Here is a 19,176-nt window from a genome sequence, read left to right as displayed (position 1 = left end):
GAAGTAGGCCATACTGACCCTCGAATCTGTTCCGCCATTTAATACGATCATGGCTGATCCAATCATGGACTCAGCTCCACTTCCCTGCCTGCTCCCCATAACCCCTTATCCCATATCGTTTAAGAAACTCTCTATTTCTGTCTTAAATTTATTCAATGTCCCAGCTTCCACAGCTCTCTGAGGCAGCGAATTCCACAGATCGACAACCCTCAGAGAAGAAATTTCTCCTCATCTTAGTTTTAAAATTGGCGGCCCCTTATTCTAAGATCATGCCCTCTAGTTCTAGTCTCCCCCATCAGTGGAAACATCCTCTCTGCATCCACCTTGTCAAGCCCCCTCGTAATCTTATACGTTTCAATAAGATCACTCTCATTCTTCTGAATTCCAATGAGTAGAGGCCCAACCTACTCAACCTTTCCTCATAAGTCAACCCCATCATCTCCAGAATCAACCTTCTCTGAACTGCCTCCAAAGCAAGTATATCCTTTCGTAAATATGGAAACCAAAACTGCACGCAGTATTCCAGGTGTGGTCTCACCAATACCCTGTATAGCTGTAGCAAGACTTACCTGCTTTTATATTCCATCCCCTTTGCAATAAATGCCAAGATTCCATTTGGCCTTCCTGATCACTTTGCTGTACCTGCATACTATCCTTTTGTGTTTCATGCATAAGTACCCCCAGGTCCCGCTGTACTGCAGCACTTTGCAATCTTTCTCCACTTAAATAATAACTTACGCTTTGATTTTTTTCTGCCAAAGGGCATGACCTCACACTTTCCAACATTATACTCCATCTGCCAAATTTTTGCCCACTCACTTAGCCTGTCTATGTCCTTTTGCAAATTTTGTGTGTCCTCCTCACACATTGCTTTTCCTCCTATCTTTGTATCATCAGCAAACTTGGCTATGTTACACTCAGTCCCTTCTTCCAAGTCGTTAATATAGATTATAAATAGTTGGGGTCCCAGCACTGATCCCTGTGGCATCCCACTAGTTACTGATTGCCAATCTGAAAATGAACCATTTATCCTGACTCTCTGTTATCTGTTAGTTAGCCAATCCTCTATCCATGCTAATATATTACCTGCAAGGGGTCATTTTCTAACTGTGCACTTCTGATTGGGGAGCTTTACTCGCTGGAAGGGCATAACAGAAATTCAATTAATTTGAATAGTTGGAAAATTATGCATAATGCACAGTTGCACATCCACATTTCCAGGCAGAGCTCCCACTTGCAGCATGAAGTCAGGAAATTACTCCTCAGCTTTTTACTCAGAATAATCACTAGCCTTGTTATAACACAGTCAAGCCCTTGTTGGTTGGGAAGCAAACCCAAATGTATACGAGGTAAAACAATTTACACCCCCAAATGTATCAAATGCATTTCATTTATAATTAAGGTCTCAAGAACTGGTCAAGTCTATATCCTTTTGTAGTGTTCATCTGGGTGTTACCCGTATTCTTTTTAAAAATAAAATATATAATCAATATGAATTTGTTAAGCTTTTCTTTCCTTTTGTGGAACACTGTGATTTTACTACATCAAAAGATTAGGATATTTTTAACAAAGCGAGCCTTTTTACAGCACACAACTATCCTTCAAGTATTTTATTCGGCTTCGACACTGCCCATTAATTTAAGTAATAAGTCAATTAATAGTTGCATACATTCTACAGATACTAGCAATTTTGTACCTTCTCTTGACGATCATTACCACAACCAAGAGGAGGAGAATGAAAACCAGAATTCCGGCACTGATTCCAGCTATTTTCACCACCCGATCAGTTTGCTTGACAGGGTCAGGGACCACCTCAGGTTCTTCAGTTGTAGCTGCTAAATTAGTCAGATAAGTATTTGCATGAAAGCATGTAATTATTGCTGACAAGGAAATAATCTTTAATGTCACATTCCTACAGTACATTTCAAAAATCCAGGTGACAATTCATAAAACATTTCATCCCACATTCTGTAACAATTACATTTCACAATGTTAATTTTTCTTCTACCCTAATAATTCAGAAAGTAAAAAAATATGAATTTTATAATGTAATTTTAATAATCAAGAAAAAGGGTGATGAATTTGAGAAAAAAATAGTGTCAGCCTTGTTGTAAAAAAAAAATCACTGCAGTTGCAGAAATATTCCTAGCGCAACTTATATTGAAAATTATTCAATTTGATCAACTTAAGAATTGGGAGATATCTGAGTCATGAATTTTGGCAGTAAGAATTTACACAGTGAAGTGCCACTCTCGTGAAGACATCAACTATCAGGCAAACATTTGAAAAAAAGTATCAACCCTCATTTATTAATTTTAAGAAACTAGACAAAGTCACACATAAGAACTTAAAGTACTGATATTTAACAACATTATTTATATACAAGAGAAAGTCCAGTTTGCATACTACAGGTTCAAGTACTGATCAAAATTATTTTCACATCAAAATTTATATGCTAATTCTAAATAACACTTTCATCAATTTTTAAAAGAAAATTTAAAGTGACCTTGCCACTGCATTAGATTATAAACAATAAGCATTACAACATCCTTGTGCAAAGAAGCTTCAATTAAATTCTGGTGAGGTAAATGATAAGACAGATTAAATGCATTGTTGATGGGCATGCCAAAGTTTAAGTTAATATAGCAATTAAAACTTCTCGAGTGATGATCTACAAAAAAATATTGCTTTAGGTTGGTTTAGATGTTTGAACATTGGGGTAGATATTTTGGATGAATTGCACTGGCCAATATATGCACCAATATGAAAAACAATTTATTTTTGACTGGATCTATAATGTCACGACATATCTTATATCATGCCCCATAACAGTAAATTGTTACATGTCCAGAAATATGGTGACAAAGTGCTCATCACCGAGATGAAGGGTCATACCTGAAATGCTAACCTATCTTACTCTTTGAGGTACTGAGCAACCACATATGCTTTCCAATGATTTCTGTTTTTGGCCAGAATAATTAATTGGTTACACTTCTATAAAAGAGTCAGCACCAAGTAATTTAAACATATTTTACTCTTGAACTCAGTAACTTAATGCTGTATAAATTTCTCATTTTGTTCATTTGGGAATATGCAAAAGTTAAGTATAATTTTTTTTAAAGGCAAGTTTACCCTGTGAAACTGAACATGGCATTTTAAAATGTATTTTGCAGATCTAAATTTAGAGTTTTTAAGTATTCTTATGAAGAATAGTAAGCACATTTGATCCAGTGTAACTGCATTGGTGATACACCTGAGCCACCATTAAAGAATTAGCTCTTGTTCCAAACATCCATTTTTCTTTCCACTCAGTACAAACTGTAACACTCAGTTAAAACTGATGTAACCTTTAAGTATTAATCAACTCTTTATCACCCTTGTCAGTATTTAATGAATGAGGTCTAGGTTGCTATTTAATCATTAACAAGTAGTATGCAATGAAACAAAGGGCATATAGAATTAGGAAGTGAATGTGTTTTACTGTGTATGAAATAATCTCTAATTGAAAGTCACATTTAGTTAATAAAGGAATTTAAATTGACCATTAAGATGGACACAGATTCATCAAATATTTGTATAAATTACTTCTGCACTTTCAAAGGTGAAGAGTGAACAAATATTGCATAACATGTAATCTCCCCCTTGAAAATGCTGTTATTAGCTGATCAGAAAAGCTGTCAAACTAAGTTGTTCAGCATCATTTTTTTTTTAAAGGAATTGATTATATGCAAATCGTCTTCACCCAGTCAGTGGCGTAATGGTTATTTCAGGGTTTACCCCTAATTCTTTGTACATTGAACTTTCATGTGTAGAATCTCAGATATACTTCCAACAACTTTACAAACTGTAACATTATACTACACTCCTTTTAACAAATCAACTGTTTAAATAGGTTGAGTTTCCTGGTACAGCTATGTCTTATATGCTAAATTTGAGAGAATGTTACCTCTAAAATGAAATTGCTATTTTACTCACCTAATCAGTGTTAAAAATTCTGTAAATAATGCTAAAGTTCTCCCATTAGAGATGAAACAACAATCCTCTCGACTGAGGCTATTTTTGTTCCATTCACAAAAGTTAGTGTGATTAAGGTGGGTTTTCCGCCTTTGTACGAACATGTTTTTCACTAACTTTTGTGGTCACATTAGTGAATGGAGGAAAGTATATTCCATTGTTTTTACAATCAATTTTACTTCTATTTTTACTTCTGTTAAACAAGTGCCGATAAAACCCAAATTTAAGGCAACTGAAAAAAAATTGACTAAAATAAGTATTGAAAGCTGTGAAAAAGATACCAGCAGCCCAGCTCTGCTTATTTCCTATTTTTAAAACCCCTATATAGTTGAAGTGGTTATGGTTGTATTACAAGGATGTGCAGCCACAGATGAGAGAACTTCTACATTATTTTGGTGACATGGCTACCCATCGTTCCATGAACATGAGAGGTCATTGTGGTAATGCACAATGCTGGATGGCAGTGAGTCATGGAGACATTCAGTCTCTCAGATCATTTCACTGGGTCACAAAGTTCCATGACTATACACAAAATGCAAAAAAAAAAGTGAGAAAAGATTTTTACAACTATCCATAATTCTCCGTAATCAAATTTCTCATTAATTCCATAACTGCAAATTCTATCAACCAAAGTCACAAAAAAAAAACAATCTATCCTGTAGAGGGCAGCCAAACCTTTCCTCTTTCTGTTACTATGCCACTTCACACGTCAACTAAGGAGTGCTGTAAATGATCAGAGCAACCCATTTTTGCATGTGTAAAACCTTAATGAAGAGGAATAGAACTCTCAAATTACACTTGAAACATTTTCATTGAATATTTCAACAAACAGGTTAATGTTCATTTGCCCAACTTATTAACGTGACTTCCCTCAATGTTACAGCCTCAATTAATTCCCTCAATCAATCGCCCATGAAAGTCAAAGCTCAAGCCAACTTATGCTACAACAACCTCATAAATTAACATTAAATCTGTAATAAAAACTGATGAAAGGTGAACAACCTGAAACATGAACTCTGTTTCTCTCTAAAAAATGTTGCCTGACCTGTTGAGTGTTCCTAGCATTCCGTTTTTATTTTGGATTTTTAGCATCCGCAATATTTTTCTTTTGATTAAATCTGCAATTTTTTTTTGATCAAGGACACGTAAAAGTACATTTAATATTGAAGAGGAGAATTTTAATAGCCTTGCTTTGGAAGATTGGACATGTAAAATGCATTTTAACTCCTGTACACCACTGTAATTATAGTATATTTCTGTACAATACCCAACTAAACTCCAAATTTCAATATTCTGTTGAAGTCTTTGACACACCCCAGGCCTGAGAGAAACAGTGGCCATATTAGCCGATCAGAGCACCAGAACTTATACAATGAAACTAAAATGTCCATAAATAAGATGCATTTTGAGGAACACTATTATATCCCCTTTGCAACCAAACCCTGGGCTGCAGGTAACTCAGATGGAACATTGTCCTCATTTCTTCCTTTTCAGTGATGCAACAAAACAAGTTTCCGTTTACTGAGAAAAGAGCATTGATTGCTCTGGAGTGATTAGAAGCATTTGTCACCAGATTATAATGTCTCACTGATTGAAATTATATAAAACTCCACAAATCCCATATATTAGTTTCTTTGTCCTTTCACCAAAAAGAACGAACCTGCAAAAGATCCTCTTCTGTTTAATCATGAATAAAATGAGTGTTGCTGACTAAATTGGATCACTGTTGATATTTCATTTCCCAATGCATGTTAGCCAGCCGTAGCAAACAGCATGACATTGTGTGGTGACAAAAGCGTACTAATGATCTTGCCAAAGCTGTAAATGGCTGCTCACACAGAGTGCAATACACTAGAATCATCTCTACTCTATTTCTCCGCCCCATACTCTGTGTATTAAATTTGTTTGGAACCCAGTATTTTTCCCTTAAAATTAATAGACATTAAACTTTTCACTTTTGACAAAATGGTAATATGCTAATGCTAGCATCCAAACATTACAGTAAAATAGACTTCAATTACAGACACTAGAATGAGAGGTTTGCATAAGCTTTATATATTCTTAAAAATTACTGACTTTTACCATAAAGATGTAACAGTGACATCTGCGTCACTGGCTAATGTCCTTCCCTAATGCACAAGCAGGACAGCTTTTATTGGATTTAAGCCCTGAGCATAGGCACTGAAATGCTATTTGTGGGACATAGAGAGCACATCACAGTATAATTCTGACTAATTATTCGAGTTTCTGTTCTAAAACATATAGATAATATATCCTCTTCTGATACCAAAACAGATCTATGATGGATAAAGGCCAGCAAGGTAGTTTTTAGATTGTTATGAGGCAAACTATTGCCATTTATTACTTCCTCCTGCCAGGTCAATCTAAGTTTGTTACAATTTCCTCACTCTCTTTAAGGGTTCCTTAATTTAATACTTTTTCAAAGAAGAATGAGGTTACATTTAGAAATCATAAAATATTCTCTTAATACAATGCAAGTGTTTTAGCTGCAAGCGGTTATATTCATTAGAAAGTGTAATCAGTTTTGGGGATTATATTCAAAGCAGCAAGGGCACTGTGACCGTGCTTTGGGTGGAAAGGGATGGCTGTCCAAGACAACAGTCAGCCTACTGACTCATCTCCTTTCCTATATATTAGAACAGAAAACTACATCAGTGATCTTTATGAGTAGGAGGCCGAGGCCAGAATGCAGTTTGCGTGAGGCAGATTCGGGTTGAGGCTGCAGACCAGGGACAAGAATTTGGATGAAGGAAAGAAAATACTACAAGATTGGACAGACACAAAGTGCACTTTAAAATTACATATTTGCATATTTATTTATACACACAAACAAACATATATACACACGCACATATTTCTCAGCTGGGGCAACTTACTACCAGAACGGCTCCAGGAAATTACCTAAAATCTGAAGTGAGAAACGGCAATCTGGCCCATCAAACCTATTCCATTCAGATCGAAGTATGATCATCTTATCATAGACTCTGTCTCTCTCACATCATCACTTATTAATTCTCTATTTTAAGGGAAAAGTTCCATCCCATAAATCCCCCACAAACAAAAAAAAAATCCAGTGATATTAACACCTCTCATAACACTCAAATCCATTTCGCAACAGCTGTTGAACCAGCCTCCTTTACAAGAATAAAGTGACCCTCCATCAACCACCTACTCTGGGAGACTGCTCCACATGTCCACTATTTCGTGAGAAAATCTTAAAAGGTTATGAATTTTTCACTTGTGTATGTTAGTCCAGGTTGTTCGTGTTGGTCAGCTTCTGACAAAATTGCTGCAGAATATTGATGAGTGAACACTGTATCTGATTCCCAAACTATTTGCATGTTATTTAGACACCCTTCATTTATGTCTGCCTTTTGTCCACTTTTGGCAGTCTGTCTCTCCTTTGCTTCCATGTCTCACATTTTTTCTCTGCTCCTTTAACTTTTTAAAAGTTTGTTCTTGGGACGTGAGTGATGCTGGCAAGCCAATAATTATTGTCCATTAAGAGTTAATCATGTAGCGTGGGTCTGGAGTCACATAAATGTCAGACTGGACATAGATGACAGTTATCCTTCCCTTAAAGGACGTAAAAACCCAATTGTGTCACTAACAACAGTTTTTATGGTCTTTGTGAGCCTGAGTCGGTCAATTGTTCCAAGATGGACTGATCAAAGATTAATGGCTATTCTCCTACCCAGTCCAAGTCTTAGCACAGTGCCACAGATAAGTGAGGTGAGGTCCATTAACAAAAACTGAGCAGTTCTGGGCACCACACCTTAGGAAGGATTTATTGGCCTTGGAGGGAGTGCAGCGCAAGTTTACCAGAATGATACCCGGATTTCATGGATTAAATTACAAGGAGAGAGTACAGAAACTAGGATTGTATTCCCTGGAATTTTGAAGGTTAAAGGGTGATTTGATCAGAGTTTTCAAGATATTAAGGGGAACAGATAGGGTACATAGAGAGAAACTATTTCCGCTGGTTAGGGAGTCGTGGACTAGGGGGCATAGTCTAAAAATTAGAGCCACATCTTTCAGGAGTGAAATTACGGAACACTTCTAGTGGTTGAAGTTTGGAACTCTCTTCCGCAAATGGCAATTGATGCTGGGTCAATTGATAATTTTAAATCTGAGATTGGTAGATTTTTGTTAACCAAAGGTATTAAGGGATATGGGGCAAAGGCAGGCATACGTTGCAGATCAGCCATGATCTCACTGAATGGCGGAACAGGCTTGAGGGGCTGAATGGCCTACTCCTGTTCCTAAAGTACTCACCTCTGGAAAAACCTGGTGGAAAAAACTACTAATCTATTGGTGATGTGGTGGAAGACAATTGAGACAATTCTACCAAGTAGAAAAGTTAAAGTGCATTGGCATGACACACAACTCTAATCCTTGGAGCTCTGCTCACCCCTTACAGTCGGAATCTATAGTTCCAACAGCTGTGTGAGACAGGTTCCACTGGAAGAGGACAACAACAAAGCTGGAACAGAATTCAATTCAGCCTGCTCGAGCTCCTGCTTTGAGAGCTGGCAGTGCAGCTTATCTGATTTTTGTTTATATTCCCACCGGCAGCTCAGCTGTTTCTTCAAGCGACTTTTTCCAGAGGTGAATGCTTTTCATTAACACTTCACCTACCTGTGGTTCTGTATAGGCTGGATAAAAATTGAGAAGCAGAGTGCATTCAGTACATGGACTGGAGACTGGACATGACATTCTAGTGCTCTGTACATTGTCCAAGTTAAATACCTTTCATTATTTTAAAGACCCACATCATATCTATCCTCAATCTTCCTTTCTGCAATGAAAATGAGTTTATTTTAATCTCCTAAGACGTGGATAATTATGTGGAACAGTAGATTTTAGTTGAGCAACAACCAGTCATGACAGGTACTGGACCACCTCCATCACTGGAAACAGGCTGTGACATCCAGCAGCCACCCACCTCACTTCCTCGACCTACTGGGAAAATACTTAGGAAGGAGAAGACATGCATTAATCACTGTCACAAAGAGGAAACATGAACATTAAATACACTCATCATGTCTGCATAGCATAGTATGGATGAATAAAATTTGGGTTCATTAATCCATCCTCTGAAAGGTTTTTTTGCTGTTAAATAGATTAAGTTGGTGAGAAATGCTGCTGCATTTAATGATCCTGAGTTAGGCTCAAGTCAATCAGGTCAAAGCTTTATATGGTTGCAATACTGAGCATGTGTGAAATGACTTGTGCTTTGGCTACTCAGGTAGTTAATTTTAAATTGTCCCCTGTGAGAGACTGACTTATCACTGGCTGAATAGAATGCGAACTGGAGCGCAAGTTGCACATTAGTCGCTTTCATTTCTCATGAGTCAGAGATGGACCTGAAATGCAGCCAAGGAATACACAGTATTGCTTAATTCAGTTTATCAATCACCAAAAGCGAAACTCCCCAGCCCGATCTTAAATGATCCATTCTACGATTCTGGGCCCCAATGACGGATGTCTGTACCCAGAATGCACTGCATCTATGAATATGTCCTATCCATTTTAGAGTTGAGCCATGGCTGCTCATTTCCATGACACTTTTACCAGAGAAACCGGTGCCGAGTCTTTCCTCTCCTGGTACCCAGAGTACGATACCTGGGGGGGATCTCATTTCCATCTTAAACATGGGAGTGGATCCCAGACAACAAGAACTCCAGGTAATGGCACACGATTATAGATACTGCGCAAGCCCTCATTGCTTAGAGTGATCTGTCACCACTTTTGTGGTCAATATTGTTTCTGTCATAATGGGCCCAATTTTCCCCAACCCCTTTTTTTGGCACACTTACCTTAAATGCGGCGACTTTGCACGCTGGAAACGGCGCCAAAAAAAGGGCTCCCATCCTGCCCGCTCTGCTGAGTCTCCAGTGTCCCAGCGTGGCGTAGCTTGTGAAGTGGGGGGCGGAGCAACAGGCCAACGCAGAAAGCACTGCCGACAGCTGCGCGCATGCGCAGTGAAGTCTGTGCACATGCTCCTGCCTTCCCAGTGTGTCCTGCGGCTGTGAGCAGGACCTGATACTCGCAGCCCCTATACCCGGCTGAAGGGACGCCCCAATCTTCGCCGCACTGTATCCCCAGCCGAGTGGCCTCCCACACCGGCCGGCCTGCTGACTTCCCGGGTCGAGGTAGGACTTCAGTTTTATTTTGATTTGTTGATGGTTGTGCTCGAGAGTTTTGATTCGGGGGCGGGGGGGGGAAGGAGGAGAGTTTTGTGGGTGGGGAGAAAGAGTGTTTTGATGGGGGGGGGGCCGAAAGTGTGCTTTGATGGGGGTGGGAGAAAGAGTGTTTTGATGGAGGTGGGAGGATAAGTGTTTTGATGGAGGGGGGTGGGGGGAGAGAAAGTGTTTTGATGGGGGTGGGGGGAAACTTTAAAAAAAAAACTTGAATCTGGCATAAAGGTAGGACTTCTGTTTTTTATTTGTTATTGATTGCTTATTACTTTTTCTGCTTTGTTTAGTGCTTTGTAAGTCTTGGTGCTTTAAATATACTAACCTACACCGAATTCTTAACTGTCCGCAATGTTTTTCAGAGCTGGCCACATATGCTGATCTAAGTCAATTTGGAGTAAGTTTTAGCTGGCCAAAGTGGCATAAATGGCCAAAACTGGTGTAAGTGTCTGGGAACGCAACCTTTTGAAACAAAAACTGAACTAAAAAATATCGTACCTAACTGACTTACTCTGGAGCAAATTTTTGGGGGATAATGGCATTTTTTAAACTTATGCCAGAAAAAACAACTTACTCCAAAAAAATTGATGCAAGTCATGTTAAAATTGGGCCCAATGGAGGGCTATTCATTTCAATTTTGCTGTAGCTGGGGGGGCGGTAATGTGAGTTTATTTCTGTGTTGGGTCAGTGTGCATGATAATTGGAACTTCTGTTGAGTCGGGACGATGCTGAGGCTGATAAAGTGTTTTGTGCACTGAATCATTTCAAGAATAGCCTCGTACAGAGGTAGCCTTGAATTCAGATAGCAAAATAAGGAACAATGCATACCTGCATGGGGTACTGGAAATAACACAACCAACTGCAGTGTCAAACCTGCAACCTCTGTATGTTTTCAAAGACAGTGCAAACGTTGCTGGTTGGTTTCAAAAACTCTTATTCAGGGTGGCCAATTATTTGAGCTGGAGAGCCACTTAACAGTACTGCACATGCATTATCACTTCCAGAAGCAGGAGCTGGGAAAATGCTGGAGTCCATTATTAAAGAAGTAGTGGGACATTTGGAAAAGCATAATTCAATCATGTAGAGTTAGCATGGTTTTATAAAAGGGAAATCATGTTTGACAAATTTGCTGGGGTTTTTGAGGATGTAACGAGCAGGCTGGATAAGGGGGAACCAGTGAATGTGGTGTATTTGGATTTCCAGAAGGCATTCAATAAGGTGCCACATAAAAGGTTACTGCACAAGATAAAAGTTCACGGGGTTGGGGGTAATATATTAGCATGAATAGAGGATTGGCTAACAAAAAAGACAGAAAGTTGGGATAAATGGATCATTTTCTGGTGGCAAACAGTGCCGCAGGGATCGGTGCTGGGTCCTCAACTATTTACAATCTATATTAATGACTTGGATGAAAGGACCGAATGTAATGTTGCCAAGTTTGCTGATGATATAAAGATGGGTGGGAAAGCAAATTGTGAGGAGAACACAAAATCTGTAAAGTGATATCGATAGGCTAAGTGAGTGGGCAAAAATTTGGCAGATGGAGTATGATGTGGGAAAATGTGATGTTATCCACTTTGGCAGAAATAATAGAAAAGCAAATTATAATTTAAATGGAGAAAAATTGCAAAGTGCTGCAGTACAGAGAGACCTGGGGGTCCTTGTATATGAAACACAAAAGGTTAGTATGCAGGTACAGCAAGTAATCAGGAAAGCTAATGGAATGTTGGCCTTTATTGCAAGGGGGATAGAGTATAAAAGCAGAGAAGTCCTGCTACAACTGTACAGCGTATTGGTGAGGCCACACCTAGAGTACTGTGTATAGTTTTGGTCTCTGTATGTAAGGAAGGATATACTTACATTGGAAGCTGTTCAGAGAAGGTGCACTAGGTTGATTCTGGAGATGAGGGATTTGACTTATGAAGATAGGTTGAGTAGGTTGGGTCTATGCACATTGGAGTTCAGAAGAATGAGAAGTGATCTTATCGAAACTTATAAGATATTGAGAGGGCTTGATAAAGTGGATGCAGAAAGGATATTTCCACTCATAGGGGAAACTAGAATTAGGGAACATAGTCTCAGAATAAGTGACCGCCCATTTAAAACTGAGATGAGGAGTGTTGGGGTAAAAGGAAGACTTCTCTTCCTCAAGGTGGACTCCCCGATATAAGGAATCGACACCCGTCCGTCCGTATAGCAACCACGGAATCACTCAGATGAAAACTTTGATTCAACTGGTTTTATTCGAGCATGCTAGGGAAGGTTCCAATGAACACTTCTCAGAACAAAGTTTTTCAATTACAGTTATACATTTTTCGAGGTGTGCGACCCTCCTACAAAACCACCGATTGGTTCTCCCCCACCAGTCCATCTCCCATCACGTCACCCTTCCGGAATGTGTTAAGAGTGGTATCAACTTTGCCTCAGTTCCTCATGATGTGTGAATTGACCTTGCTTCCCAGGGTTTACTATGTTTCTAGACTGTTGACTCTCTGCTGACTTTGGTGGATGTGCTATTCAGTACTGAGTGTATGTTTTCATCTTCCATCAGTCTGTGCTAAGGATCAATGCATTGTTGGCTACTTATGATTCCTGAGAACCTCCTAATATTGATAAGCCCTACAATTCAGTTTGGGTATCGGTTTTCCTCCCCTTACAAGGAGGAATTTATTCTCTCAGAGGGTTGTAAATCTATGAAGTTGTCTGCCCCAGAGAGCTGTGGAGGCTGGGTCATTGAATATATTTAAGGCGGAGATAGACAGAATTTTGAGCAATAAGGGAATAAAGGTTTATGGGCAGGGAAGTGGAGCTAAGTCCATGATCAGATCAACCATGTTCTTATTAAATGGTGGAGCAGGCTCGACGGGCCAGGTGGCCTACTCCTGCTCTTATTTCTTATGTGAGCTGCTGAGTGGCCTGTGCAGAACCTTGTGATCGGAGCACAGCCGCGCATCTTAGGGGGAACATTGATGTGGGGCCCTCAACAGCTCAAAACCTGTTAAGTGGCCCTCCAGTTGAAATAATTGCCCACCCCTGCTCCAGACCCACAGCAATGTGATTGACTCTTAACTGCCCTCTGAAATGGTCTAGCAAACTTCTTCAGCGGTAACAAACCGCTACAACAAAGTATAAGAATAAAAAAAACTGGACAGACCTCGTGATTGGATACGGACACGACAAAGACATACACAGCCCAGTCGAGTATGCAAAGTCCTTCTCACTAACATCTGGGTATTTATGCCAAAATTGGGAGAGCTTTCCCATAGATTAGTCAAGCAACAGCCTGACATAGTCATAGTCACAGAATCATAGCTTTCAGCCAACGTCCCAGATGTCTCCATCACTATCCCTGGGGATATCCTGTCCCACCAGCAGGACAGACCCACCTGAGTTGGCGGCACAGTGGCATACAGTTGGGAGGAAGCAGTCCTGGGAGTCCTAAACAGCAAAAGCTGCATGCCATAGATAGAGCTAAAACCACAATCAAAGAATCAAATCAAAGCTCTGCAGTCCTGCCCCATGAAGTCTCATAACATCAGGTCAAAAAGTAAAAAGAGCAGCACCAGGCATACTATGTTGAACATCACTTGGAAGAAGCACTGCGGGCAGCAAGTGCACAGACAGTACTCAGGGTGGGGAAGGAACTTCAAAGTCCAAGACGAACAGTCGCTCGGTAGCACCACTACTGAACAAACTGGCTGAGTCCTGAAAGACATAGTTGCCAGACTGGGCCTGCAGCAGGGGTCGAGAGAACCAACATGAGAGGAAAAACCTACTTGATCTCATCCTCGACAATTTACTGTAACAGATTGCATCTGTCCATGACAGCATTGGTAAGAGTGGCCACTGCAAAGTCCTTGACACCCTCCATCATGTTGTGTGGCACTACCACTGTGCTAACTAGGATAGATTCAGTAAAGATCGAGCAGCTCAAAACTGGGCATCCATGAGGCGCTTTGGGCTATCAACAGCAGCAGAATTGTATTCCACCACAATCTGTAACCTGGCATTTTCCTCACTTTACCATTTCCATCAAACCAGGGGGCCAAACCTGGCTCAATAAGGAGTATAGAAAAGCATACTAGGGAGCAGCAGCAGGCGTATCTAAAATTGAGGTGTCAAGCTGGGGAATCTGCAACACAGGACTACATGCATGCTAAACAGCGAAAGCAGCATGCCATAGGTAGAGCTAAATTATCCCATAATCAACGAGTCAAATCAAAGCTCTACAGTCCTGCCACATCCGATTGTGAATGCGGATGGACCAAGAAACAACTAACGGGAGGGGGAGGCTCCATAAATGTTCCCAAGCTCAATGATGGCGGAGCTCAACGTGCGAGTGCAAAAGACAAGGCTGAAGCGTTTGCAACCATCTTCAGCTGTTAGTGCAGAGTACATAATTTATCTCAGCTTCCACCCGAGGTCCCCACCATCACAGAAGCCAGTCTTAAGCCAATTCGATTCACACCACGTGATATCAAGAAACGGCTGAGCGCACTGGATATAGCAAAGGCTATGGGCCCCGAGAACATCCCGGCTGCAGTATGAAAGACTTGTGTTCCAGAACTAGCCGTGCCTTTAACCAAGCTATCCTAGTACAGCTACAACACTGGCACCTGCGCAACAAAGTGGAAAATTGTGCAGTTATGTCCTGTTCACAAAAAGCAGGACAATCCAATCTGGCCAAATACCACCCCATCAGCCTACTCTCAATCATCAGCAAAGTGATGGAAAGTGTCGTTGACAGTGCTATCAAGCGGCTCTTACTCACCAGTAACGTGCTCACTGATGCCCAGTTTGGGTTCTGCCAGGGCCACTCAGCTCCAGACTGCATTATAGCCTTGGTCCAAACATGGACAAAAGGGCTGAATTCTATAAATGAGGTGAGGGTGACTGCCCTTGACATCAAGGAAGCATTTGACAGAGTGTGGTAACAAGGAGCCTTAATAAAATTGAAGTAAATTGGAATCAGGGGAAAAACTCTCCACTGGTTGGATTCATACCAAGCACAAAGGAAGATGGTTGTGGATGTTGGAGGCCAATCATCTCAATCCCAGGACATCGCTGCAGGGGTTCCTCAGGGCAGTGTCCTAGGCCCAACCATCTTCAGCTGCTTCATCAATGACCTTCCCTCAGGTCAGAAGTGGGGATGTTCGCCGATGATTGCACAGTATTCAATTCCATTCGCAACACCTCAGATAATGAACCAGTCCATGCCCATATGCAGCAAGACTTGGGCTGACAAGTGGCAAGTAACATTCGCGTCACACGCAAGTAATATTTGCGTAACACAAGTGTCAGGCAATGACTATCTCCAACAAGAGAGTCTAACCACCTTCCCTTGGAATTCAATGGAATTACCATCCTGCAGGTCACCATTGACCAGAAACTTAACTGAACCAGCCACAAGGCAAAAGCTAGAAGTGTGATAGAATACTATCTACTTGCCTTGATGAGTGCAGCTCCAACAACACTGAAGAAGCTCAACACCAACTAGAATAAAGCAGCCCGCTTGAATGGCACCCCATCCACTATCTTCAACATTCACTCCCTCCACCACTGGCGCACCGTGGCTGCAGTGTGTACCATCTACAAGATGCACTGCAGCAACTCGCCGAGGCTTCTTCGACAGCACCTCCCAACCCACCGGCCTCTACCATCTAGAAGGACAAGGGCAGCAGGTGCATGAGAACACCATCATCTCCAAGTTCCCCTCCAAGTATCACACCAACTTGACTTGGAAATATATCGCTGTTCCTTCATTGTCACTGGGTCAAAATCCTGGAACTCCCTCCCCAACAACACTGTGGGAGTATCATCACCACAAGGACTGCAGTGGTTCAGAATGGCGGCTCATCACCATCTTCTCAAGGGCAACTAGGGATGGGCAATAAATGCTGGCCTTGCCAGCGATGCCCACATCCCGTGAATGAAAATAAAAACTATAGTTAATTATAAACCAGCTTGAAGGTGGTGACAATTAACCATTGAAAGATTTTTAAATATTATTTGGACTCATTACAGACCATTTATTTTTTGTTAAGTGCGTGGTAAGATTTATTTGCCAATGATTTGGGAAGGTACAGTGCATCCTTTTGTACTATGAGTATGCTTGAAGGTACAGAAGTAATTGTGAAACTAAAGCAATTCACTTCAAATCTATATTGGCTTTCTTGTGAGCATAAACAGCTTCACTGTTGATCTTTTCTGATCAATGTATTATTATCCTTTTAATAGAATCTAGAGCTGCATTTGAAAAATGGATTTTAAATAGTGTCATTTAAATTGCAGGATCACATCTCAATGTGCAATTTAAAATATATATATATTCATTGAGCTTCCTCATTCAGTAAAATATGACCTCAATCCAATGAGAAAGAGAAATGGAAAATCATTCTCAGATAGTGTGCCATTTAAAAAAAAAAATTCCCCACTGGCATCAATTGACCTCTCCCCAGCTGTATTAATCGTGGCCTCCCTTCAAGGCAGCCACTCAGTTCCTTTTCTCTGTCAGAGAATAATAATGTCTCGTCTCCCACAATGGAGACACCTATTTTTTTCCCCCTCAAGTGCCTTTCGTTTTCCTGAAGTTTAATGAAAGAGAACTATTTTCTTCACTTTTGTAGTTTGAATCAAATTGAGTAGTTTTACTTGGTGTTTGACCAATGCCCTTGTGAATTGATGTTTTGACTGATTTAATCTTGATTGGCATAGATTTGTGGCAACTGTTAAGTGCAAGTATCTGGCTTCAAGATTTGTGTAGAGTGCCACATATCTTTTCATCACTTTACTCCAGAGTCTGACCCAGACTCAGCTATAGGGCTTGCAGATAATTGGTTCAATCATTGAAAAGGAATGTGTTCCAGCGTAAAGTAACCTTTGGATTCGGCACAAGTCGCTTCTACCTTCACATTGCTGACCTGTCCAGTGCATTATCTGGAATCAAGTCCAATACTATATCTTTCTTTGTTATGAACATGACTCAGAAAACTGTCACGAAAACATTCTGTAAATTTCTCCCCATTTAATATTCTCCCTCAGATGTGTTCTCCTCATCATCATAGGCAGTCCCTTGGAATCGAGGAAGACTTGATTCCACTCTTAAAACGAGTCCTTAGGTGGATATAGAAAACCCCCATTATTACTGCCCAATTATTTCTAAACACATCCTTGAACTGTCTGCAGATTTCCTCTTCAATCTGGTGGCTTGTAACGGATATCCCAATATTGTAGCATGCCTTATTCAACCCAGACATTATTATCTGCAGTATCTTTCCTTTCTAATTCTGAAATATATTCCTTAATAAACAATGCCAAGCTCTACTAATTTTGCTTTCCTATCATAGAATAGAATCATAGAAATTTACGGCATAGAAGGAGGCCATTCGGCCCATGATGTCTTCAAAAAAAATGATCATCTGGAAAGTTTACCTGAGTTGTGCCCCAGTGAAATCAGATTTTAGTTCAGCAAGGACGTCATTTTCCCTACTGCATTTACTGCCTCTAGTCCCCCAGTTTGATTCATTATGCATTTTACATTAGGGTGTCTCTTTTCCTTGTTACTATTAGTAATCTTCAATAGTTCTTTTTCTTTTTCTCAATTTTATATTTTTGTTTGTCCCTCTTTTGCCTCCTCTAAGGCAAGTCTCATTATCTTGCACTCCTAATGGGGTGGGGTGGGGTGGAGGAGGGAATTTTAATGTGGGGAAGTGGGTGCAAATGGGTGGGGGTGGATTAAATGGGCAAAAAAACGCAACGACAGCAAGGCAAGGACAGCCTTGGGGAGTCCTCCTTGTGGGCCGGGAAACACAGGAATGCTTCCTCCAAGTCCCCCAAGCTCCCTGCAATCAGGACACCCCCCCACCCTCATATAAATCCCTCCAAAGATTGGACCTCCCCCCGCCCCCTCCAGGAGTCAACAATCAGACCTCCCCTTCCCCCTCCCCCGAATTTAGGGATCGGACCCCCCCCCCCCTCCCAAAGGATAGGGGGCTCAGCAGCCTCCACTGGAGCGTTCCCTGCCTGACTGGAAGTCAAGCCCATCAGCCAGGCTGATTTCCTGGTAAGGAACCTGTCGATGACGAAAGACGCATGGGAGATAACACATATTTCCGGATTTCCCGTGCTGGAGCTCCCCCCCCCCCCGCCTCCTTACCTCCCTGATGCAATCCAGCTTGTTTTATTTTCCCCTTCAAACATCCTTTATTTATAGTCAACATCTTTGGAGCTCCAACATTCATCAACTTACCGAGTTTTGGTCTATCTTGCCTGCTTCTTGCCGCCCACACACCCCCACCCTTACACCCCCACATTACAAGTTGAACTTATTTCAAAAGATGATGTTATACAATTGTAATTGGAATATAAAGAACCGACAATTTGATGATACAACCATCCTAAGATGGACTAATTAACATAAACTTTGAAAATCTTAAGTTCAAGACGCAAATTTCAAAGCTAAAAATATCACCCCATTCACCAACACTTCCTCTACGACCTGCCCATGCAAACTATCATTCACCGCTTTGATTTAGATTTTGAGAGAAAATTATCCTCGGATAACTAGCATCATCATTTGATTTAAACAGCTTGAAACTTGTAGACAAGACAATTGCCATTAAGGTGGAAAAATAAATCAAATGCTTTGTGTTATACTTTCATTAAGATTTGTTGAAAATTAAACATTTGAGTAGTCATTCTGCTTTAAATATTATTGAGTCCTGCACAAAAACATTGTGGAAAACTTACAAGTTGCTTCTTTAGAAAATGCAATGGAAAATGATTACTACCTGTATTACAATCAAATCTGAAGCTGAAATTACAACAATTTAGGCATATACAGCAATTATGACTTTCTGCTCATTCCAATAGATTAAACTACAACTGTGTTTACAATAATCGTTACATTTCAAAAGCCATTAACTATGTCAAGTGTTTAGAGATT

General features: G+C 40.5%; 1 protein-coding gene across 3 annotated transcripts in view; it reads right to left on the bottom strand.

Moving 5' to 3' along the window:
* Nucleotides 1–19,176, bottom strand: part of ptprk (protein tyrosine phosphatase receptor type K) — a 779,294-nt gene that overhangs the window by 118,991 nt on the left and 641,127 nt on the right. For 2 of the 3 annotated variants that reach the window (XM_070885263.1, XM_070885264.1), the window contains exon 14: nt 1,697–1,835. The exons of the other annotated variant lie outside the window; for it this stretch is intronic. In XM_070885263.1, the coding sequence (XP_070741364.1) occupies nt 1,697–1,835 (139 nt within the window). The remainder of the gene's footprint in view (nt 1–1,696; nt 1,836–19,176) is intronic. 3 annotated transcript variants of the gene reach the window in all.

The sequence above is a fragment of the Pristiophorus japonicus genome, chromosome 7, assembly GCF_044704955.1.
Source record: "Pristiophorus japonicus isolate sPriJap1 chromosome 7, sPriJap1.hap1, whole genome shotgun sequence".
Lineage (NCBI taxonomy): Eukaryota > Metazoa > Chordata > Chondrichthyes > Pristiophoridae > Pristiophorus > Pristiophorus japonicus.
This window is presented reverse-complemented; position numbering and strand designations above follow the sequence as displayed.